Below are 26,668 nucleotides of genomic sequence, written 5' to 3'. Positions count from 1 at the left end.
CACTCACATTTGTTAGAAAAGCTTTATTTTCAGAAGAATTGCTACCATCCCCTGCAAACAATAAATGCACAACCTGAACATCAACAGGACCTGTACTTAGGGCAATTATTTTCAGTGCCATAAGCTCTCTCACTCAAAAAAAAAGCCTTTAGATTATATTTTTTTCTTTGTAATCAAAATTCATTCTTGCAGACATCATTAGCCTGACAGGGTATTTTCATATTTGTGACCTAAAAAGAATAAAAGAAGCAGCAGAGCACCCTTTACCTGACTCCTCTGACTCCCAGAAACAGCACCCAGAAGTTAAGAATTTCTCTTTTTATTGGCCTTTTAACCTTCACAAGGACACTATCCCCTAAAGGTGATAATTAGCACCAAATGTTTTTCTTGATGCGGACATCTCTACCAACATCTGGCCTGAGATAAGTGATTTATTGCACCAAATACAAAATACAATCAGATGTCAAGAAAGACCCTAACTCAGGACTAACCTATCTCTCTACACTAGGGTAGAACTGAAATAACTAAAATTGTACCTAATTTACTCCTTTAAGATTATTCATATCCTGTTTTGACTTAACTTACACCTATGTTAAGCTGAAATAAGATACTCATAATCAGAAATGAAAGAGTACGTTCGCATAAAGGCTTATACTAAAATACCTAAAGGTGTTAAATTACTTCTAATTTCAGTTATTTCATTTCCAGACGGTGCATAGACAGGCTCTTCAGGGTTGAAGCAATAAAAATGCTCTGAATTACGCTATCCTGTCTGAAAGAAACACACAGCAGAGGGATAACGGACAAAACAAACAAACCCTTGCAAAAACAAAAACAGAACCTCCAGCTAAGTTTGATTTTTAAATCCACCTCTATTTATGGGATGTGGTCCCAGGATGTTGTCTTTCCTAAAGACCTTTTCATAGACAGAGAAAAAAAAAAAAAAGCTACCTGTGGCTAATGAAAGGCTTTATCTGATATCTTAATTACTCCTGCAACTCAAGCACTGCCAAAAGTTTCTGTTACCCGTTACCCGTTTCCCCCCTCCTCAGGGGAGAGTGACAACTGCATTTTCAATAGCAGAACAATGGATGAGACTCAGTTAAAGAAAACAAGAGAGTAACAATTCTGGTCCCAAGTGTGCAAATGAATTTTGAAACATTACCAGGAATTATTTGGAGTTTGTTTTCTTATTGAATATTGCAAGTCTAAGAATTCCCTCCCCACCCTGAGCTTGAGCTATAGTCCCTAAATCCATCAGTGCATGCTCCGACAACAATTAAATGATTCTCAAGGTTATCTAGATAGATAAGCACGGACTAAGCACCAAAATAACATACTCAATCAGGACCAGAATCCTGAGCGTAGGGATCAACTCCAGGAAAACACGGACTCGGGTTTTGTTCTCAGTACTTTGAAAAGGTGTCAGATTCAACATCTAGTCATTTACCACAAAGGTACAAGCAACTGCTAGTTCCCATGAGAATCACTCTTTGCAGACTATTCACAGACACTAAACTTAAAAAAAAAAAGAAAGTAATAATCCATGTGTGCCCTCCAGGATATTGTCTAGCATAGCTTGACCCATACAATGTTACCAGATGGTACAATGCCCTCAAGCCAAATTGCACCATGCAGAATTCGTATTTACAAGCGATGCTATCACCACAGCTGAGACTGAAGTACTATTGACTTTCTTGCAATATTAAATGAGTGAAAAAGGTTGCCTACTGCCTACAGTTTCTGAGAGGGTATCCTGTGCTTGGCTACCTCACATCAGTAATTCAAGCTTTACACCTGAACGTTGACCAGAAACAAGTAGCTGAAAACCTGTGAGCGTGAACCTCCCGTGCCCCCCATTCCTGCTGAACTCCGCGAGAGCTGCAGATACACAAGCAGTGCAGGATCTCACCCCAGGTTTACAACAGCCTGGGAGCCCTCAGCAACAGGGGTGTTTCAGTTGTGCACAGCAGTTTGCACGGCATCCTTGTCAAGATGCAGGGACTCATCTCCCATCCTTTGGTTGTATGCAGCCTCTGGCACACAGTTCACTTTGCACAGCTCACATTCGTCACTGGCCACACAACCCAAGTCTCCTTTTTCCACTGTGTGTGCAGGTGGTTGAGCAGACATGAAGGAAATAACATGACCAACAGCAACTTCACCTAATAAAAATAAATCACAGCAACCTTTCCATCTAAATTAAGGTGCTTATTAACCTTTGGGATCTTAAAAATTCAAGTTACACTCGTGCACCTTTCATAGTACTACATATGAGTAGCAAGCATGAAGAATATCAGGCAAATCTATAGTGACTGAAAAGTTTAAAAATTGCTCAGGCCTGAATTTTTTACTTCTGTTATCAATACCTTAATTTATGGCAACACAAACAAGGATTACAAATATGAGCAAGCACTAATATTTATATGTCAGCATTGGTTCTGATATTATTAACAATAGGCATGAGTGCATTATGGAACAGAAAAGGGGGCTGAATTTTAATAGATGTGTTAACAACATCTGTCAGCATTTATTGCCCTATTGTGACCATGTAAAGAGCCTTATTGGCAGAATATAAAAGTGAGGAAATCTGCAACACTGTTGTAGCCTGCCATTCTCCTGAAATATCACTCTGCTTAGGAGAAGTGAAGGTACTGTAATTAGGAAAATAAATAAACAAAAATACAGAAGAAACATAGAAAGACTCCTCCAAGCCATGTCTCATGAAAGAAAACCAACTAAGTTCTGCAGCAAGCCAAGATATTCTTGTATTCCTTGATTTCTGCATAAGATATCTCTAAACATTTTTTTTATAATTAATAAATCTGAAGACCACAGCGAGCAATGCAAGAACGTTACTAAGAAATAAAAAGCAAACAAAAGAAATAAACCCAGCCTCAGAACAGAGCAACAAACTACATTCCCTCTCAGCAGCATGCAGAGCAAAATACCCTGCACTCCCGGGCTCCTCAAGGAGATTTTGCAGAGCCCCATAATCACCCTTTTTGAATCAGAAAAATAGTTCTAACATCTAACACCCAGAAAACATGCTCCTTTTTGTCTCACTCTCCCCATTTTTAAAGTCAGCAGTAATCTTATTGCCTTACTGGTAAAAACATCAAGCAGGCTTGTTTCCTGTTTCAATGTTATTCTTGAAGTGGGCTGCAGTAAGAATCTGATTTTCATTGGGCTATTATTATTTGCAGCTGTGTGACCTTTTTAACCCTCTTTTAAAAGTGACATTTCAGCCTTCAACCTCAAGCTGTCTAAATGTTGCAAGGTTTTCAGTCCCCTGATTAACAGTGAAAAAGAATCGATGGGGAGGTGTATACTACAATGTGTCTAATACAGGTCAGTGCACCCATCCTGCCATTTGCACAAGTGAGTAATTACACTCTTATATGCAACCTGTTTGTTGAAATTAATCACCTGGGCACATGCTTGCAAGACAGGTTTCTTCAGGCTGGTGTGACCAAGGTCACTGAGATTTCCAAATACAAGTACAAAATACACAGTCGCTAGTGTTAGCAGCAGTATGCAGAGACATGAGCAATAAATGAAGCATCACCTATTTTTTAGGGTCATGGCCACAATGTATAAAAAGTGAGAGGAGACATGGTTATGGTGCACTTGTGAATATTAAAGAAACCCCATCCATATATGCAGCGCTTTAAACTGCTAGTCATGGCTATGCAGTACAGCACTATTTACAGATAATTAGTGTTATTACAAATACTATTAAGACTTGTTGGTTTTGGAAGTGTAGTACATGCAGGGTTAATGCCTACGGTTGTTCCTGATATGTCCTTGCATGAGCAAAGCCAATTTTAAGTACCGTTGTGCTGAAATGGTGCATGGTTTTTTTTGTTGGCCTGGGCTGCTGAGTGGAAGCGCTTATTTTCTGAAACTAGCGTTGTGCTTTCCACATGCACCCATACAGGGCTCATTATCACAGCCCTGCCTGCTTCAGCTGCTACAACGAAGGGTCTGTCAGCATTTCTATTAGAAAGCCCCTCGTTTCAGGATTAAAGCATTTCCAAATGGTCCTGGATGCTGGAAAGCAATTTGTGTCTGGAGTCCCCAAGAAGGACTTTAATGTGATGCACATTTGAGCTGGGGCTCGAGCCCTCGCTCGTACTCCAGTGAAGTTTTTGTGATTGCATTTATGACATTTATATGTGGAAAAACACTCAGCTTGGGCCTTTATTCATTTGTTTTAAAAGAAGAGAGCCCCATAAATCTTGAGCCAGAGCCGAGTGCTCTCAAACAGTGGTTGATGTGTGAATTGCCTCTACAGCAAGCAGCCTTTGGTCCTTTTGCTGGGGTTGGCAGCACAGCCGCTCCATAGCACGCACCCCCTGTGTGGCACAGGGGGTAGGGGGCACTCTGCCTCACTAGTAGCTAGCCCCTGGCTACCTGTGAAGCTGCTGGCCACTGGCTTGCTTCAGGATTATTTGCAAATGGAGTACCAAATGTTGCATGTTTCATGCTGCCAAACACTCCAATTTGTTCTAAATGGCCACTCGGTTCGCTTAGTGCCTGTCTGAACAAAATCCAGGAGTTCTAAGGTTTTGTCTCATCTCTCTCTTCCAGGTACACCCATTTGCCTCCAAATCAGCTGAGGGAGAAGAGTTTTTTGCTCCCCCACTCAGCACTTGGCCACTAAAAACCAGTTTCTATTATCAAGGAAAACCAAATAGCTGTCTCCTGCCTTTCTTCTGCTTACACAGAGCTGCTTTCTTCTAAAGAAAGAAAGAGTAAAACCAGGGATAACTAAAAAAAAGAAGGGCCAAAGATCGGAAATCTCAAAAGGGAACAAGAATGAAGTTTGAAATACTCAGGAATTAAAGAGGGGGAAAATAAGGGGCAGAAGAACCCTAAATGGGCTAGGGCAACGAGACACGGGTGGAAATGGAAAAGAGAAAGAAAATGGAGGTGAGGACTGAAAACCACTGAGGACCAGGAAAGAAGTAAAAGGATACCTCTGGAAAAGAAACTCAAAATAGAAAGCAGATGACCTACTGCCTTCCCACATAACTGCAGTGTGAAAGCCCAACACTCTGTGCCATCCATGCAAGATAAGAGTATTTGGTAGAAGGCACAATTTGTCCTCTACGCTGGATAAGCTGTATCTGAATACCAGTAAAAATGCACAAGTTTAAGTTATTACTCTACATTCCTTGGGCTCCCCATTTCAGTATAGGAAAGCCACCACGGATTTACTTGGTATAGAGCAAAAGGATTTGCTGGTTTACAGGAGCAACCATGGGGTTATTAAGCACAGACAAAAGCAGACAAAAAAAAGAGGAAATACAAGAACAGAGGTAGAAAGTGAATTAAAAAAAAACAAACAAACAAAAAACCCACAACATACCACTTCTGAAAACAGTTCATGAAAGTTATCTCAGCACATTCTATAGGAGAAATCAGATCTTTGTAGGGAAAGATGGCTATTACTTCAACTCTGGAAAAACACTTCAAGGAATAATGTGGTTATTTTGCACTCTGCTATTGGCCAAGCGGGGCCAGCATGACCTGGAAGCATCCCAAGCTTGTAGCTCTGCAACTGTCCCCCATTGATGGCATTTACAGAACAACTCTAATACCTGCTCTCCCAAGTTACAAATCTGAAATGACACAAGAGACCAGGCTGTAACCTCGCTGACAGCACAGAAGTTTCCTTAACAGAACATGCAGCAGCACAGGTTGTACCAATATAGCCACAAAGCCAAGCAACGCAAGGAAAAGGCACTATTTGACAATTAACATTTCAGACAGCAGCAGACAGAAACAACACCTGTATCACATATCCATTTTCCCTACTTGCAGTTTTGCTGCTAGCTTTTCAGTGTTGGAAATTCACCTGCTAACCCAGACCTATTGAAGTAAAATCAGTATCTGGGTCTATGGACCTAACCTGTTATATGTTAGGGGGAATGTCAAACGTCCATGGGGAGACAAACAGCATCAGAACTTCATGTTTATCTCAACATGGAGAAATATTCTTGCTCTGTACCATCAGGTATTCAACTTCAGTGCTCACGTTAGAATGCTAAGTTATACTTGAGGGTGTAGGGATATTCAATGGAAGTGGAAGACAATGTTAAAGCAGGATTCAAACAGATGCTTTACATCATCTGCTACAAAAGGACTCTCCACTATCTCAAAAGCTTCAACAGTCAGACTTTGATCGGATGCACGTACTTGGTGGTAATATCTGCCCTTGCTTACGTCACTGTCAATTTCCCAAATTGTTCTGCTCAACCAGAGACGAGGGAGCTGCAAAGCAACTGCAGTAACACAAGTGACAGTAATCTTGCTTCAAGAGACAACAACTAGCAGCTAGTATCTTCAAGAAAAAACATATTTGCTCTGTTCTTTACGAGCAAGTCTTGGCTTCTCCCTGTTTGGGACACAGTCCCTTGGGGCATAGAATGCACAAACAGAAGTTAAAACCACCATCAGCTGAAATCAATATTCACCACCAAACTCTTGAAATATTTAAAGGAGAAGATACATGCAGAGAACGCCATTCCAGGCCCTTGTAGTCATTATTAACATGAATTCGACAGCAACCACCCTCTCTCACTACTAATTTTTAGTGGGTTACATGCTTAGCAGCACTACAGTGCAATATTTGATGCCCCACCAACTTGCTAATAACATAAAAACAGTCTGCTTGAAATTGTACCTACAGCTATTTTCCAAGCAAAGGGATGAAAAAGAACAGAAGTTGCTCAGTCTGCCAGACAGTCTGCCCTAATTTTCACTCTCCCCAAGATTAATAGCATTAAGTGAGGTGGGTCTTCTGTCTTCTACAAACCCCTTCACAAACACAGCCATGTTCGCAGAGCTGGAGTAGTCGCTGTGCTTCATATCCGTGGTTCCTGTGCCAAGAGCATTATCATGGGTGTATGAAAGCAAAACAAAGAGTGTTCAGATCATTTCCACAAGTTAAGATGGTTCATCATGCCTACTGCTGCGAAACAAAACAAAACCAACCCAAATAAAAAACAAACAAACAAACAAACAAAAAAGCAACCAACCAACCAAACAAACAAACAAACCAACTACCACGCCCTACTTCAAGGAAAAATTCGAGTGTTATGCACTGGAGGAGATCTCCAGGAAGCCTGCGAAGGGCAGAAAAGGCAACTGCAACTGTGGTAAAAGATGAAGCCCGTGAGGCAGAGGATGTCAATGATGAACTCTCAGTAACATCTGGCAAAGAAGCTAAGCTTTTGGGACTTTCCAATGTTGGCAGATAAGCGTGTTGTCCATCCCTTTAAAGGCTGACCTCATTTCTATACTTGGGTTAATGGCATGCAAAGCTCTCTGCTACACTTACTTTTTTCACTATTCACCCCACCCCCAACAGTTATTACTAAATGACAAACAACTTTGCCTGTTGTTGTAGTTTGCATACAATTTAATTAAAAGTTTTCCCTCCAGGAATAATATTGACTGAAGATTTCGAAGGGTTGATCTGGTTTTTTAAGTGTACTGTAACTGCAGTATGCTAATTGTGTTGGTTTATGATACACAAATAGATAAAAGAATTCACCTACCTTGCATGCAAATAAACACTTGGATTTCCAAAGGGACAGAAGAAAAAAAAGAAAGCATAAAAGATATCCTAGGGGAAACAACAACACAAGGCTGCTTAGTTGACTTTCATAGCAGAAGCAATTAGGGGCTTCAACACAAGCTTTGAAAATTCTGCCAGACCAAATTCTCCTTCTGGTTTTTTATATAAAATAACTCCTAAACCAGAAGTCTGCAAACCAACTTTATACACTTTACGGATAAAACTCTGCAATTCTGTATATTTAAAATAATTTTAAAATAAGGCTAAGCTCACTTTTTACTTTTCTTTGGCTCTATAGTTAACACACGAGACAGTTAAAGAATTTCATTACATAGAAAAATTAGGTTATTAATAAATCAGCTACAAACCATTAATTATTAAATTTCACCAATTTTTAATTACAGTTTTTTAGAGATTTTTTTTTTCATTGGGAACTTCTCTCTCTTCAAAATGACCAAAAAAATCCTGAATCAAACCTCCAACATTCGCTGTTCTTGGTGTAAGATAAAATCCGCTGGGGTAACAAATCTCTGCTGAGAACACTGGCAGCCCATACAGCCCCTCGGGCAATACTCAGCACTAGGCAGTCTTAGACATTAACAACTAAAAATGGTTTTTTTCAGCCCTGACAAATCAAGGGCAGGCTGATTTGTAGCACTTTAAACTTTGTGTATATATATCTACCAGCAGTCTCCAATACAGACACCTTCTCTTCAGACACTTAGTTTCTCACTGTCATATAATGAGTTTTAGTAACAGCAGCATAACAAACTATTTTGAGTAAGTTTCATTTGGATTTAGGCTTATCCGTGTGTTTTTAGGAATATAAAGATATATTCATCATACTGTTAAAACATATTCACTGAAATAGGAAGTTTTGCATTTTGGAACCAGGTTAAAAAGATGTTTCCAAATCATCCTTCCCAGTTGCATTGGAACTAGTACAACACAACTGGACTTCAAAAGGGCAGTAGGCAAGTAAAGCAGTAAGCAAGAATTTCCTTGAACTAGTAACTCCAAAGAAAAAAAAAAAAAAATATATATATATATATATATATACACTCAGAGATGCTACAGACATTAAAACATGAGTTTCTGTATTTTGGTGGCCCATTTCCACATTACAACCAGTTCCTTCTGGAGTTTTTTTGTCAGACTAGAGTCTTTCATCTTATCAAAATGGTTAAAACTATGGACCAGAAGAACAATTCACAAAAGTTAATGAAAGCCTTTGGCAGCTGGAAGGTATTTGACCCTCAGTCTCCTGGAGTACGTGAAGCAACATCAGTTATCACAGGACATGTCCAGTGCAAGTATCATCAACCCCACTGCAGGCAGTGCCCTCCTCAGGGCTCAGAAATCAGGAGCCACTACCACGGCCTGGAGCCAGGAGAGGCAAGAAATGCTCAGGGCAGTCAGGCTCAGGCCATGGACCCCTCCTCTCCCCCCAGGACACAGGCCAGCAGCACAGAGTCCCCCACACCACTGAAGACCTCCTTCCAGCTAGCGCCAGAGCGAAGGCTGAGGGCCATCTGCCCTGACAGTTCAGGTATCTGACTTGGAAAGAGCACGGGACATCCCACAGACTGCTTGGCAGGCATCCAAAACAAACAAACAAAAAAATTGTGCTGCCTCCCGCTGACCCCCCAGCTTGGGTCCAATACCCCCTCTGCTCTGGATGTATCTGCAACCCTTGGATCAAGTTCCTTGACCATTAAAGGGCTGGACCCAAGAGAGGGACTAACTTTGATGAGAATCCAACATGGGTCTTCAAAGACTTTCGTGCAAATATATGCCTGCTTTGAGCACAAAAGTGGTGATCCCCATCTTACCCGCAACCCAAGTGCAAGCGGGAGTGCTCCAGAGATATTCCTGAGGGCCTGAGCCACCTCTCCAGCCCCCAGTGCTAATAAGACCCTGCAAATAGGTCTGATGCACACGACAGACAAACAAAAGTCTGCCTCTCACTCCATACCCCAGAACAGCAACTCATCTCAAATCTCAGCATCAGAGAGGAGCCACAGGACAGGCAGGGAGTTGCCAATGCCCAGGGTTGGGGCTGTGGCTGCCCTGCTCCCTGGCTGGGTCCTGCCCTGAAGCCCCCAGGAGCCCTTTGCGGTCCCAGCCCCTCCAGTGCCTGACATCTAGCTTTCCTGGTGGGCTCTGCTGGAGGGTTAAACAGCCCGAGGCACTTGTTGGGAGGCTGCTCAGCTGCTGGTCCCTTGGGAGCACTCCCAGGCCAAAGCAGTGTAGGGCTGGACCCGGGGCTCTGCAGCCAACATAGACAGGTACAGCTTGTGTACTTCCATCTAAACTGATCTCAAGCACTACCTCAATGAATTAGAGACTTGGGATGCAGAAGCAGGGTACATCTGAGGCAGGTTGTCACTCTGCTCTCAACTAGTACAGCTGCCACTAAGCAAACTGCTACCAGTGGATGAGCAGGGAGATGAGTCTGCTTTCCAGAATCAAATAAAACAGCACCCATCATTAGGCAAAGGCACATGCAAACTATGTGAAAGCCTCCCAGGAGCAGATAGACACAGGGAGATCTGCTGGGCAGGCGCTGAGGAGAGCTCTGTAGGGCAGGAGGGAGCGTGCGTGCACATGTGTGCACATCTGTGGGGCAGGTGGGAGTGTGCAAAGGGACATTTCTTTGTCTCCAAAAGGGCTGCAAGTACCTCTCAGCAACACAAAAGTCTCCAGAACTCTTCCCAGAAGACCACTGTATCACATTTAAAAAAATCAGCCTTTCTGGCTGATGAATTGTTGCCTCTGTTAAGGAAGCAGTACATCAAAATGAAACAATTCCCAGCCAGTGACTGGCCACAAATTTCTGGCAGTGACCAATTCATAACGACAAACAAGAATATTAAAAACCAACACATATGAAAAAAATATTACTTTTCCTAAAAAAAAGGAGGCAAAGTATGGAGTAATTCTCCGTAGACTGTACATTCACAATCTGCGAACAACTTACAGCAACTTTTAACATGCTGCGAGTGTAAAGCGGTGAAATTCAAACATCTCTAAAAACCACAGATTTGTAACTTGTGCTTATGTAAATACACAGCTTTCAAGCCTCAGCCTTTCTGGCCATAGCTCTTCTGGGAAAAATGAAAAACTCTTGGCTGAGATTTTCAAGAGCAAGTGGTGATATCAAGCACCTCCAGTTTTTAGGTGTCCAATCAGAAATACTTTAAAAGGCTTCATTTTCAACTCATGCTGCACACACCCTCTTCAAATCATATTCCTTTAGGGAATATTTATCTTAGAAAGTAAGCAAATAAGGAAAGGTCAGACACATACACATTATTTTGTTCATTCTTCTCTCAGTAATCTCTCTGACATGAAGATGTAATACTGTGCCAAAATTATAGACAATAGGCTAAAGAACACTACATTCAAAGACTGTTTTGTTTTGTTTTGTTTTTTCAACAGAGCTTAAAGATGCCCAAAATCATAATAAACAGCAAGGATCTTTAAGTATATTATATCTATACATTCATTTGAAAAAGCTTACACAATTTATCCCAAGTCATGCAAAGTTGGTGGCAAAGCCAGGAAATAAATATATATATAAGTATTTATAGTTACAGTGTACTGATTAACTACAAGATCATTATTTTGGGATTTGACTGGATAGACTGATCTGGCTTTTTGCATTTTTAATTAACATAATTTATCTGATTTTTAACTAGGGTGCGGAGAGTTATGAATAACGAATTCTTGGTATGAGAAGTTAAAATAGAATCTTAAAAAAACTAAAAAGCTATCTCAACATATAATTGCCTCAGTTTCTAAAAAGAAGATTTCATATATAGGCTGTTTTGGTGGTCTAGCAAGCATATGAATACATAATTCCATTGTACTTCCCCTTGCAGGAACAGAAGATCACGGAGATTTTTACCAGAACAGTGAAAAAATGCCCTTATTTTGAAAGTAATCAGAATGTAAGCATTAACATTCCCTAATAGTATAGATAATAAAGGCATAATTGAGGTGGCAGAATTCATGCAGAGTTTACAGGTTAGTAACATGAGTGACTGCATCTGATAAGGAGATTTCAAATGCGGGCTTCATTGTCTGGAGCTGCAGAGCACTTTTTGAAAGACACTTTCATCCTAAGTGCTTGACAGATGCTCTCGACGCACCGTCTGCCTCCAATCAGGGACCTGAGGAGGGTAGGGAGTTCTTCCCAGAAAGCCGTATTACTGCAGGATACTTCTTTCCAAGTATATGTTAGCAATATGAAGGCCATTAGGTCTATATACCCTAGCTGTCATAATTCTGCATGACAGATCATCCAATATTTTTATAGGTAAGGCTAGGTTTTCTTCACAGAGAAAGCTATTTATATGAACGCTTTGGGATACTGACTAGTGCTTTTGCATTTATCAATGCCACAAATAGTTTTTTGAATATTAATACCACCTGATTTTCTTCCAAGACAGTTATCAACAATTATAAATTGGTTCTAAATGAAAATGTTTGGAGAGCACAAAGAACAAATGGGACTATTGTGACACTTTATTTTATGCATTTTTGTATTATTTCATAGTATGCATGTGGCTGTAGTACACTTCTTATGAACTCTTCATTGTTAGGGTGTTTAAAAAAAATGAGGTTCTTCTTTGAGACACTTTATTACTACACTGACACCTCTGGTATCATCTTGGCTGGGCTGTAGACCTAAGAAGTTGGGTCCTTCATGTGGGCAGTGGTAACAAAAGAAGCAGCGAAATATCCCTACTCATGAGAGAACATCTGGGCTAACTAACTGATCTATGTAAAATACAAGGATTTCTCCTGGTGACACTTCACGAATAACAAAAAACATATGGTGAGATACAGGCTACATCTCTATTTGAAGGTAACCCAGAAAAAAATTACTGAGCATTACCTAGGCTGTAACAAACATAGTAGAGCAGAGATAAATACATTGAGAATGTATCTCATTTCAATTAATTGTTTGTGAGAAGCATTTGCAGTTTGTCTTGTTTCTAGCACCAGTGCTTAGCTCTTTAAGTAGACTCTGCATTTTTCTTTACAGATTCCAACCTTAGGTGTCCAAGGAATCAACTGAAGCATTTTGGTAGGTAAGTATCAGAGCAAAGGAAAAGAAAAAGAATTTCAGCCATTGTGGTCCTTCACACTAACAAGAAACTTTAGGAATGTACATCATTTTTTCAAGCAAGTTCTCTCTATCTTCTTTTCTCAATGGCCTTCGCTGACAACCTCATTCCTCTTCTCCTATTTTCCTACTGCAAAAGAAAAGGGAAAAGAAACTGAAACCACAGTGAAAAAAACATTTTGAGGAGGGTGTTCCTGTGACAGAGTTTGGGGCAGAATTGTGGAAATATTTGGGTTTCAGCCTCAATGGAGTCTCTAGGGAGTTTTTTCATTCCAGATCAGATCTGTTTATGCACGACACAACTGACTACGAAATCCATTTTACAGGAGTTGACGGGGCAACGTTGGTAAACCCATCACAACTTCCAGAGAACACAGCCCTGCAACTCAAACAGTGAAACCTCATAGTGGTGAAGATCCCAGTTTCAAGATCTGTTAGAGAGGTCAAGCCCATTTCACTACTGGATATGTCTCTATATTTGGGGGACGGGGAGGAGGAAGAAAGCAAATCAGACTACACATATGCTGGCAAAGATCCCGTCTTGTCTCCATCGCTTTTCATAAATCCTGTAGAGCTGTGCTTTTTGATGGAAGGTTTTAATTGTGTGATAAATCATAGCTGGTAAAACAATTCTCTCCTATTTAAATCAAGTCCCTTTTGGAGAGCTTTACCAGAACAGTTCTGCCTGCAGATCTCCAATAACACAACTAGTTCAGGCACTTGCTGATAGAGCATGAACGTGAAAATGCATATCCACCATGGACTGTGATTTTACGACTATTTTAAAGAAGCATGGCTAGAATGTTGCAAGACTACTCTTTTTGGTGTGTGAAAATCCCTTTGGTGTTTTCCAGTTTAGAAGGATGAAAGAAAATTAAAAAAAAAAAAAAAAAAAAAGGAGAACAGAACATGGGAAAAAAGTTATAGGACTGCATAAGCAGCCTCGAAGGAACATGGACTGAACAACCTTTGAAGTACCCAATTCTAAAATGAGATCATATGAGAATTTTCTAAAGCAATAAAAGTGAAGCCTCAGAAACAAGTGTAAGTTACAGCCTGAAGTGCTTTATCACAGCTTCATGAACCCCCTTCCATAAACCCTAGTTGTTTTAAAAGTTTACTTACTTCAAGGCAAAAATGGAACTGATTGTGGGGGGATGAAAGGGAGGGTTTCCCCAGCAGTGTGTTGATAAATAAGACCTGCATCTCATGACATCAAAATAATTACAGAAGGAGAATTGTCTCCTGCAAGCCTGCAAGGAGGCATTCTCCACTCGAGGATAAGAACAACAAATGCCAGTGCCTTACGTGCTTCTTCAACAGAACTCCTGCCCTCTGGATAGCAAAGCCTTCAGTTTAACAACATGGTTATAGGTATGTAAAATCACAAACTAACTTCTAACTGCCTGGGCTAATGGTACAATCCTGCTGTGCCACACAAAATACCCAAGCTGATTATGAGACAATGTGCTGGTTTCCATGCAGGATGCAGAGCTGGGCAAAGATAACCAGCTCACATCACTGAAGTAATATCAGCACAATGTTGCTCTTGAGCTAATCAGCTGTGTCTTTCAGTGGGGCTGACTAATCCACACACAAAACTCTGCTGCTGATCCCTTACAGACAGAAATCTGCCCACCCATGCTAATCTGAGAGGCTTCTGTTTTTATGACACACATATAATCAACTTGACTTTAAGCATCCTCAGCATCTCCATCTCAGTCTATCATCCTGGACTTCCTCTATAATCAGTGGAAAGACAATAGGCACACGAAGACTATCCACTTGACACAGACATCCATATCAGGAATCATGAGCTAAAATTGACAGTTTCTGTCTACTGACTCTGAAAGAAGCCTGGAGGATTATCTCAAACACTACGTAGGTGCCTGTATGTGGTCAGAAACACCCATTCCTCCACACCTGAAGTTACCACAGCTGTCTGAACCAGAATAATGCTGGCTGCCTGTCTGTACAGTGCCTTTAAACCTATGGATGGCAACACCCTGAAAAAAAAGTATGACACTGTTGCTATTCATATTCTTAAGGCAGAAAGTAGAGAGAAAGCAACAGGTTAAGAAAGTTTCCAAGATACATCACTGTTTGGGCTTTTTTTGCAACCAGATCGTGTTTTGCTGCCACCAGAGCTGAAATCTGGCTCCAATCTCAGCACTTCCATTCACGTGGCATCTCCCGCTCTCTGGACCAGCTGGAATTAGCAAAAGGAAATATCTTGCACCGTCCCAGGGAAAAGGAGTTCTTCTCCCTGTGCACGGTGACCTGCCTGATCACATAAGAATCTCCAGTTGAGTACGTGCAGACCTTCCTTAGGGCGAAATCAGCCGCGATGCGGGACCCTGAGCTGTGTGGGGTATCTCATGCTAAGGGGACAGTCGAGCACAGAAACTGCCTAATTTACTGAGAAAGGGTGTGTTTTCCCATCCTTCTTTTCCCAAACTCCATCTGTGTTCAGATAATAACTGTAAAAGACATCACTTTAGATATTGAGTTTATATGCTACTGCATACAGAAGTTACTTTTAAATGTATTTAAATCATAATGTTATCGATATAACTTGTGTTGGGAAGCTGAAAAATAATTGCAACGGTTTCTGTTTCCAGTCTGCCACCAGGTTTTGTAGGACCCAAATTTTGAACTCTATACATGCATCTATCTGTTACGTAGTTTTAAAGTAACCCACAGGAGCCCTGAGAAGAAATATAGCTAGGCAGCTGGAGCAGAGAAATTGTTCAGCTCCGAGGCTTGCTCAGAGCCATTTAGAGATCTGTCCCAATTTTACAAATGAGATAAGAAGCACAGATTTTAAAATTATACAAATGCTGAACCATTTGTTTTGGAAGATTTAGCAAAATGAAGCCTTTAAATTTGATTCTTCAAGTTATAAAAGACTCCGTCCGGGGCAGCTGTTTCAGTAGGTTGACTTCATCCTCTGAGGCAACTTCCCTTCTTTATTCCTAAGCTCTGTAACACCCTGCAAGCCTCAAGGGCACCCCTGCAGCAATCTTCAGAGAAAGAAAGACAGAGAGAGAAAGTTGTCCTTGGATTTATTTAGCGTGAAGGAGGCCAAATCTGGGACAGGGAAAAAGGTTTGCATAGAGTCAGAGCTCTCGTGGATTTATAAAATCATCTATGCACATGGAATATATTGAACCTTGAACCTAAACTAAGGTCATGCAAGTTTAAGGCTTGATACAGATGTTTCACAGAACTGTGGTAAATGAAGGTGAATGTTACTGTTAAAGTAAGAGAAAAAACAAGCTATAAAAATGGTTGGTTGATTGTTTATTTTTCTTTTCAGACCATTGTCGAGTTCAGTTTGTCCCCCTTAAGCCCAGCACTGGTATTTCCTGCATCTGGGTGATGACAGCAATCTCTTATACACCACATAAAACAGATTTAGAAGTTTGAAAACGACTCCTGGCCTGGTTTCTCCCCGGAAATACAATTCATTATAAGTGAAGTACCAACTCCAAGTGCTTTGGAACCAAGATTACTGTTTATTTATTTTTTTAATTAAGTTACAGAACAATCCAAAGAGAAGTCCCTCGAGGAAAATTAACATAATGACTTTTAAAAAAAGATACTATGATCACTTGTTTTTAGACAATTACTTTTCCTCCTTTGGCATGAATGAATCTGAAATGGTGCTCGGAAAAGGGGAAAAGGGGCCAAGACCTTCCAAGTGTTCGATGCCATGATGGAGTGTGGGCCAATATGGAAGAAACCCCCTTTCCAAGCAAGTTCTGACTAACAGCGATAATGTTATTGGCTCTGAATTTGGAATGAATCTGAAGATTTGGCAAATTCAGGAGAAATGCAAATGTGGAAAGAATTTGTAAAAGTTAAAAACTTTTAGGAGATCCACAGTAGAATAATGCTGTAATAATAGTAGGCACTTGTCAGTTGCAAAGAGCTTAGCATACATCAACTTTCAACATCAGAAGGTATGGAGGTGTTATTATCTCTGTTCTACTGACAGGGCTCATGAGCAAAGGGACTTCAGCTGAGAGATGGCATCAGAATGAGAACAAATGAAAACAAGAGATGATTGGCCATGAAGTCTTGCATTCAGAACACATGAAAATGATACAGGGTTCAATGTTAAAAATTTAAGGAGAGAGAGGTTTGCGAAACAGACAGGAGTATTCTTTTTGGTCTTCCCAAGCTAACTCCATGAGTAAGTGGGTTGCAGGATTAGCACACCTGCTTCTGTAAATCAGCTTTAAAGACTGTCACTTGCTTTGTTTTCTTCACATTCCCACTGAAGTTCCAGGAATCCTGGTTCCAATTCCTCACTGGTTTGCACCTTGAGTAATCATCAGTACCCAATTCATCAAAGCACTCAATTGCATGCTTGAATTTCAGGACACACAAGCACTCTCAACTCTCAATTACCCATGGGTGGCTTAACCAGATTCAGTGGATTAACTGTGCTACAGATGGAGAAACACTGGACCTGGTGCTACACAAAGCCCATGAGGCTCTGGCAGGGCTGTGAGTTCAGGCTGATGGTTTAAACACCACCCTTCTGCTTGAGCTATTATCACAAAACCAATGCAGACTGGTTTGCACCATATCACATTTACCTTGGTAGGACTTAGAGCACTAGCAAACATAGTCCAAAGACACCTGAGTGGCTCTGAAGCAGCCAGGTCTGCATCAGTGTTGTTCCCCGTGGGTCGTGTAGACCTGGATTGCCCTGCCTTAAATCACAACAGGGACCATGCACCAGCCCGTTCAGGGTGTGCTGGGTATGCAGGGCTTCCCTGCACATCAGTAGGCCAGGAGATGACAAGCAGTTGATTGCCTTTGTCTTTACTAAAACTGCCCACAGCTTTAGAAAATTAAAAAGGTATTATGCAGCATTTTTCCTTGACAAGAGTAGCAGGCTATTTTCTATTTTTAAAAAGTTTTACTCATGAAACCGAATCGTCTAGCGCTAATAACCAGCACGCAGCACATTAAAAGCAAGGCAGCAACCAGGCAAGTAGGAGAGACTGCAAGGGAAAGAGTTAAAAACAAAGACACACATAGCTTTTAGAAACAAAGTACTGGCAGCATGGAGGGATCCAAACTAACAGAAAAGTTAGATTTTCAGACAAAAGGCAGTCATAGGAGCAAGACCTGAACTTGTATAAATTTCTAAGAGCCTTACTACTTTACTCTTCCATCATTCCCCCAGCATACTAGTGAAGAGTATAGGGAAGAAACGGACAAATAGTAAATGAGAAAATTATCTTTAAAATGCTAGAAATATTGGGAAAAGTGATAAATTGCATACAGTGAGTTCAGTGACCTCAAATAAAATTATACTGCAAAAAAAAATTCAACTGATACCATGAGACATTAAGAACGAACGGATGCTTGCATTAGATAATTAAGAATGCGGCCATCCGCTTCAAGTTTAGAGAGACAAAAATCATTATTTAGGGCAAGAGCATTTGTAGAACGATCAATGGAAGGAAACAAATTTAACCCAAGGTAAATATCTGCAAACAACACAGGCAGCTGAATTACACAGGGAAAGGATCAAAACAATGATAAGTTCTAGTGAAGATTAAGTACATAGAGGTACATTTAAAGAATTTAGAGGGCAAAACAAAGACAGACTAACTGAGATTGCTGGCATCCTGAGGCTGTCCACAGGATCTGGAAAGCATCAGGAAAGACTGAAAGAAAAAAAAATGTGTAGACTATGGCCAACTGTGGGAAAAAGAACTACTTTATATACTAGTGCTGCAGTAATCCCAGGGAGGGAGGTAAGTGAGTAGGTCATGTAGTTGTGCAAGCAGTGATTGAGGACAGAAACATTTCCTATAGGAGGAGAATATCTGGAATGTAACTTCAGCAAAGACTGCCTACGTACAAATACTGTGCAAGAAAACTGTCAGCTATATCTGCAACTGTGCCACCGGATCAAACAACTAGCTAGGTTCCAGCTGGGTTGTGGAGCTGGCTGCAACACGATCACTGCAGTTGTGATGAGCAGCAATATTAGACGGGAGAAATGTGACCAAGTGCTGGTGATGCACGACGCTGCCAATAGGAACATCGTGAAGTGAAAGATGCTATCATTTGGCATTTATAGTAGATGACTCACAGGAGCACCACCCACCGCTGGGCAACGGGGCAGAGCGAGACACTGATTTGAATGCAATACAACACCACAACTCCTTCATCTTATACCCTGAGGATGAACAGTCACTGTGGGTCACGCAGTGTCCTGACTGAACACGCAGCTTGAGTTTCAAAGACAAGAACACCTAGAAAATAAGTTAGAGCCAAGCAAAAACAAGCCAAAATGAAGAGTTTTTCATGCTTTAGGAGAATTGTTGAATCCAGCAACCCTGCAAAAAGGCATTCTACCTGTAGAAACTAGTAAAGACTAGATAAGCGGCCTTAGCAAAACAGAGGGGGGAAAAATCAGAGGAGGTAAACTAGCTCAAAAAAAGCAAAGAAAAAAAGGCACAGCAAGGAGGCCAAAAAAAAAACCAGCTGAGGCAATACTATCAAGATATATCCAGGGCATCTTTGTTTATGGTGATAAAAGTAGGTCTGGCACATTGCCACATCTACTGGCTACCAAATATAAACACCAAGGACACCATCCTTGCCTACTGTAAATTGGACCAGATGTGAGAAGAAACTCATGTCTTAATGTTGCTCTCACTGTAGAAGAAGATGTCAAGGAAGAGGCATTTCGGGACTGTAAGAACTGATTTCCCTTATTCCTAAACACAAATGAAGTAGGAGGCTGAAAACCAGTAAGCTGAAATGGAAAAGCAATATGACTTCCTGCTTCAGACACGGGGACTCAAAGCTAAATCCTAAGAAATCCAAAACCTTCAAGAAACACCCAGACACAAGTGGGTAGAGTGTTTGACCATCGTTCCAGATTTGACATGCATCAGCGATGTGATGCTTCTATTCAGTTAATACCCAGCAATGCACAGGGGGATGGGAGCAGTGGGGAGCCTGGAAGTCAAAGCCCAGATAGTGACAACAGGCAAAGGCGGCTGGGAGATGCCAGCTCTAAGGCACTACAAGCATGAGGCGCAGCCAAAGCAAAAACATGAAGAGGGAAGCCCAGGAACAAAGCTAACCACCCACAGACTTGTGTTAGTAATGCCCAGCAGACACATTTAAAACTAAAAAAAGAGTATGTCAAATTGAGAAGGATCTGCTGGCTAAGACAACTACAACAATCCCAGCAGTTCACTCCTAAGCCACGAATAGGCACTTGGTCATCAATCAGAACTGAGCAACAACCCAGCATCACCCAGTTAAACAAAAAAAAATAAACAACCCAAACCCACTGGTGCCCACTTGTGAGATCACCCAGGTGACTACAACTCATGAACACAGTTTACGTGCACCTGGATTTAACGACAGTCAAAGCTGCAGTACTCATGTCGATAGTTATCTCATGGAGAGTAGCTTCTCTTAGTAACATGGTGTCCACTCATGGTAATGCCCAGAATACCGTACATGAAATACCCACATGCTCTGTAGTGCCCACTGCCCCTTCACAGCAGGAATCTCTTTTCTGTTTCCCAGTAGTGTGTTTTGTATAGAATGGGGGAGCTATAAAACAGAAGTTTTTTTCTCACAGATACCATCACAGACCTACTAGCACCTGGAAAAATGAGAAATACTGCAGTCGTTACTTTCCTGCATGTACTGTACTCTACATGCTTATTTACATACTGTACTTGTTGGCAAACATTTGTTTAAATACTTTGTATGGGAACAAATCTATTTCCTATAGTAAAGTGACTAATCATATCTTTTCTTGTCCACTGCTAGAACATAAAGTTTCTTATATTGGTTAATTTAGGGGTCCTGCACTAAACTGGGAGATATCACTCTGCAATGCTTATGTTACTGGTGTATACGGTAGTACATGCTGTGAAAAGAAAACTATGCAGAGCAACTAAATATTCACCAATAAAACCACTCACTATAATTGCATAAAGCTTTTCATCAACAGAAATCTGGCCTGCAGCAGTACATAGGTCCAAAGCAAATACCTTTCACCGACAGTGCACTGGTGGCTCCAGCTGACCATAGGGAGAGCAGTGTACACCCAAAAAAGTACTTTCAATTTTCAATCATGTGCCTGGCTGCACTTTGAATTCTCACATTCAGAGTTAACAAATTTCCATGTACACTAGGTAAACAACATTAGCAAAAGTACATACACATATATACATAGTCTGCTGGTGTGTCAGATATGTATTTCATGTTCAGACTGGGCATAGCATTAAGACATGCGGAACTACTTCACCAAAAAAATTAAACTCCCCTTGTCTCACCAGAAAAAATTTCTAATCATTTTCAACATGGGCCAGCTGTTAGGATTGTAATTAGACTAAACTGTAGATGTTACACACTTCAGAACAGCAATTATGCAAACAGCAGAACTGCAGTTGTGGGCTGACTCCAGCAAGCCTTCTTTATGGACTGTCCCCCACCGCAGCTCCTTCGGAGAAAGGCTTCCAGCACCTAGCAAGTGGGTGGTGAATTTACAAACTACAATGTGTTGACATGAATTAATAACATGACTTCACACCGCTGAAGAATATGACCTCCTCTCTATCCCATGTATTTCTCCATTCCTCTCCTCCAAAGCTGAACCCTGCAAGCAGACTGAAGTAACTTGCAGCGAGTAATTACCAGTTATTATTGTTGCATTAGAGTGAGTAGCTATTCAGTAAATTAGTAACGTGATATTAACTAAAACTATTCATTCAAAGAATGCAAGAATCAGTTTCAAAGTAATAACATTTATTATTAATAATAATATAATTCACCAGTGAAACACTGACTTCTTCCATTCAGTAAACAATTTAAGCAGATGGTATGGTCTCAAAAAGCACAAGACCTATACTTAAATAAATCAATGTTGTTGGATGTGAAGCTCTTACACTGATAGTCAGCAGAATTTGTGGAGCATCTCCTTAAGATTTAGCAATGATTTACTACTATGCTGAGAGAACAATCCCCAGATCTACAGATCCGAGTCTTGCTGATTAAAGCCCATGCACCCCGGGCGGGGGGAGGAAAAAAATACCACACACACACACCAAAACAAACAAAAAAACCACAACAGAGCTGTCATTTGTCTATACAAAATAATCACTGACACCTATGATGCTGTGCTTTTTCTTTAAGAGTAGTGTACAATCACAAAAATGTTAACGTACACAGTGGTTTTAATGCTGAAGAGCTGCACTTCCAGCCGGGCCGTGTCGCCAGCAGCCTCTGGTGGTGAGTGGATGCAGAGAGACGGCCCAGCCCGACAGCCCGAACACGGGAGAAAGGCTGAGCTCACCATGGACCGGCAATTGTAGCAAACGTTCAATGCTGAGTCGGGCTAAGCGAACCGTGGCTGAGCATCTTTGCGTCCGTGGGCAGATGGGCACGGCCTGCATCCATTGCTTTAAAAAGTCTGAGACAGCAAAGACGACAAACCTGGACTTTTACTGGGCAGATTGCAACACATTACAGCATATACATACTAACTTTTTTTACACAAACCACAGAACTGAGAAGGAAGGCTCTCACACAGAGGAAGATAAGATTCTGGAGGCAGAATACAGAGCAAGAACCCACTACAAGTTGCTGGAAAGTAAAACCAATCCCTAACACCAGCATAACTCACTTGCTGTCTTAATTTGCTGGTAAAAGAGTTGCTGAGTGAAGATCATTTTCCAATTGATGTGATTAGTACAAACAATTTTAGCCTTCATTACCCACTATGTTTAGTTTTTCATGAGACTACTTTTCCAAGCCTTTGGAAATGCAGAAATTACAAGCATCTTAGAGCAGAGTCCCAGCACAACAGCAGAAACAGCAGCAATCTGATTTAATACCATACCAATTTACCACAAGATTTTTTATCCAGCTGGCACAGGAAAAACACCTAACCTGGATCATTTGGCTCATAAGAAATCATAATCACTACACAACCGGGTAAAAAAGAACATTAAAAAATTAAGAGCATTTAATAATCTTGAAAGTAAATTTGTTCTAATACACAAAAAGTCAAAGTATAAACAACAGTATTATATTGCAAATAGTGTAACAGTGTTTATAGACAGAAAAGAACTTGTCTTTTGACACAAAGTACCTCCACTGACTTACAGATTCTTCTGAACTAGCATTTCCCCTTTGCTTTGAAATGAAAGCCAACATTGTTTTGGAGTCTTCTGTTAATGATAAGAAAACATACCTTATCTTATGGAAAATGAACTTTATCCTGGAGTTGTGGGAGGGGCTGAGAACATTAACGATTGGGAAATATCACATTTCCACACTTGCATTCCTCTTCCAATTCACCTGGGGCGGTTTCCTCAATTGTTTTTTTTTTTTCAGCAGCCTTAAGAGGCTCATCACAGGAGGCCACCAGAAGACACTGCTCTGGGAGCACAGTTTCCCTTCTTGTCAGCATGGCTTGCCAGAAATCAAAATCCCTTCTTCCAAACTGAGTCCAGCTCATGGGCGAGGAGCATTCACCTACCTACCACAACTCTTACCACCACTGACTATGTCCAGAAACCTGCTTACACCCGTTCTGCTCTGCTACACTGGTGCTTCCCATTCGAAACACTGTTGCACACCACATTAACACATAGCTAGGTTTTGGGGAATTCCCTGATATATGCTACAACTTGTGTTCAGGCAGGGAGCCCCGGCAGACCACTTTCCGAAAATATTGAAGGAAAATGCAGGTCAGGGGACTTGTCTTCCTCCTGTCCAGCAGATACCCATGAAGGGAGGACAGATGCATGGCAAGAGCTCACACAGACCAAACTCAAAACCAAGAGCCCCAGCTCCCAGCAGGTCCTAGTTTTCTGCTCCCAGGGATGCAAAGGGAGCACGTGGTCAACCACCACTTGAAAAAAAACATACCCAGGGTGACAAGCAAGCTCCTGGTTAGGCCAAGCAGGCCTCTCATTTCCAAGTTTGAAGCAAAACTTACACTGGACACAAAGCCCTGTAGCTGCTTTTTTTGTTTGTTTTGGTCTCATCATAGGTAGGTGAGGAGGGGAGGTGGTGAGCTGTGAGTTTCTCAACTGCTAACAGGTTTGTAGCTGTAGTTTCATCCGCATGAAGTTGACCATCACACAGGTACTTTATAGAAAATCTAAAATGCATTTAAATTGAACTGAGTTCTCCCAACCAGGCTATGCACAAACAAAAGTTAACAATCAAGGGAATTCATCATCACCATACCCACAAGGTTTCATTGGTTCCTTTTTTTCTTTTTTTTCTGTTTTGTTGTTTTGGTTTGTTTTTTTAAGTCCTCTAAACTTGTTTGACCTTTACCTAACACTCCAAGCACCCATTCTTTCTGTATTTACAGCTTCACAGTCTTCTACACTTCATAAGGGATTTGGTAGCTCAGTGGAGAGACTTTCCAGCCATCAGACTGGAGGCTGGACACAAAGCTGAGTGCCACCTAGAACTTCACTACGACAACTGCCAAGCAGGGGTTTGGTTTAAAGTTTGTGCACCGTGGAGAGTCTTCTGTCTTGTCCGAGGCAGACTGTAAAGCATTTGTGCCGCAAGAATGGGACATACACTGTTTCTAACACTTCTAATATATGAAAATCTTGAGTGAAAGGAAGCATGAAAGCAGATGCAAGAAGGGACAGCATCACCTTTTTTTCTCCCCTACTACAGGCTCTGCGTCTTTTTTTTTTGGTGATTGTCGGCGGAATTCCCCTGTAAGTCAATGCAAGGTTTTACACCAATGAGCAGCAGGGCTTTTGTGGCTGGTTTGGGGGAAAAGTAAAACAAACAAAGAAGCACACATGCAAGCTTCTCTGACAGAATGTGGATCAGATGTTATTCATCAACTGTGAGTTATCATATCATAGTCAAAACAGAGTAGAGAGAGGAAAGTAATTCCTTTCTATTCTGGTAGTACCTTACTTTGCTGGAATTTTAAATGCACAAATCCTAATACTAGAATTGTTGTACTGAACTTGTATCAAGACTTAGTTTTACTGTAAAAGATCAACAGTATCTAGCAGGGACGGATTCCACCTACGGAGGCTGACTCTGTGGCTTTTTTCAGAGCTTCCACAGAACCCCAAGGCTTTGAGAAAGAAGCAGATTTCACCCTGCTTTTGGCTAGCCTGACCCTGGCTCTACCCCACCTCCCACTTCTGAAGCTACCACTAGATAGTCTTCATCTTTCTCACTTCAAAAACAGACCAGAAAACTGACTCCCAGCTCTTCCACCTCTCTATTTGTAAGGTTTTGTTTATCCCTCTCCTGCTCTGCCATGTTGGTGCATCTGGTTGCCTTACACCCTTCTGGTCTTGTTCTCTAGGGTTCAGTCTCAAAGAAACATTTTGCGAACACTTGGTCATCTGAGAAAGGACAGAGCCTTTACTTTGCCCACAGCATACAGCTTTTAATTTTAACTTAAGCTGAAGGCCAATTCACTTGGTAAACTACTAAATATCCAGCTACAAAGAGTTTGAAACAAAGGTGGAGATGTGGTTAAAAAATAAAACTGAAAATAAAATTTAAAACACCCAATAAAAATCAGAAAATGAGTTATCTGCGTGCTGAAAAATAAAGAGTGAGTTGGACATAAAGGAATATGTCAAGACTTGTAAATTCTTAGTGAATTAATTTTTGGGAGGTTGCAGACACAGGAAACAGACAGAACATTGGGAATCATCACACACCAAAGAAATCTCTTTTTCATCTTGCAGAAAGTTGTTTTGCCTTAGCAATATATATTTTAATGTCTATGTGATCATACTGAAAGAAAAGCATTACTTCTATTCATTTTCTTGTTTGGAGCAAAAGAGGTATAATAATATATATTTCACATTCACACCCTGGTCTCCCTATATACCTTTAGATATTCTCCACACGCAGTTATCATGCTTAATCTCTGTGAAGGGATTAGCCCCATCTGCCCATGCCATACATTCACGGTAGTCATGTGGCAATCTGTTCCCATTAGGTAAATCAAATTAAAAATATATCCCAAGAGAGAGCATTTCAGTCACTCGTTGCATGTGGCTAATAGATAGACTCTGGACAGAAAGTGAAAGCTATGTTAGCAACAAGTTAGCCTGTTTTTCAACGCTTAGGGATGAGAGGAAAAGTCCTTATGATATACTGTTAAGCCTCACATAGTGGGTTTTTTCCCCTGTATTTATTTGCATCTGAAAGGTATACCAGCAGTTTTTGTAGGTTCTACCTGTACAGAAATCACAAAGGAGCAGTATTAGTAAGTAACTGATAGAAACAGACTAAAAAATAATTTCTCTTCATTGACAAAATTCCAGACTGAGAAATCTCAAAGCTCCATAGAAAGATTTTTCATTCATTTTTAGAGGATGCATACAGATAAAGTTACTAGACATCTTTTTTTTTTAATTGCATTTTAGATACCTCTGGGATCTGTCTCCTGCACAATTTCTCAGCTTTTTAATTAATTTGGGAGAAAATATGTTTTGTCTCATTTCTAAGATTTTGGATGTTAGCCAAAAGGACCTTGTAGTTACTCTTTTGACAAAGTAAGATTTTGCAATCTGTTTTTTCCAATCAGAAAGAGGTAGCTTTTGCATCTTGATTTGGTTAAAGAAACAGGCAACACCGACTCTAATCTAGAAGATCCTGAAGTCTGACAGGAGGGGTAACCAAATTACCAATTCAATTTCTGAAGCAGAAAAAGTCATTAGCATTGGTCATGAAGCTCGATTAAATGGATCACACAAAACCTGACAGCCTGAAATTCTGTTACACTTGAATCTGACAGCAAAAATCTCACAGATTCCAGCTGGTGCATCAGTTGGCTATGACCTTGACTGAGAAACAACCTGGAGCTCCATAACACACGTGGCAACCACTTCCCAAGGACCTATGATCATATCCAGTCATAAATGTAATTT

The 26,668-nt window shown here is 40.9% G+C and overlaps 1 protein-coding gene across 7 annotated transcripts in view; it reads right to left on the bottom strand.

The window, feature by feature from the left end:
• Positions 1-26,668, bottom strand: part of CREB5 (cAMP responsive element binding protein 5) — a 255,774-nt gene that overhangs the window by 215,594 nt on the left and 13,512 nt on the right. For 2 of the 7 annotated variants that reach the window (XM_021290298.2, XM_065051411.1), the window contains exon 1: positions 3,108-3,164. The exons of the other annotated variants lie outside the window; for them this stretch is intronic. In XM_021290298.2, coding sequence (XP_021145973.2) covers positions 3,108-3,119 — 12 coding nt within the window. In that variant the 5' untranslated portion in view covers positions 3,120-3,164. Of the gene's footprint in view, positions 1-3,107; positions 3,165-26,668 lie in introns of those variants that run through there. 7 annotated transcript variants of the gene reach the window in all.

The sequence above is a fragment of the Columba livia genome, chromosome 2, assembly GCF_036013475.1.
Source record: "Columba livia isolate bColLiv1 breed racing homer chromosome 2, bColLiv1.pat.W.v2, whole genome shotgun sequence".
NCBI classification, from domain to species: Eukaryota; Metazoa; Chordata; class Aves; order Columbiformes; family Columbidae; genus Columba; species Columba livia.
This window is presented reverse-complemented; position numbering and strand designations above follow the sequence as displayed.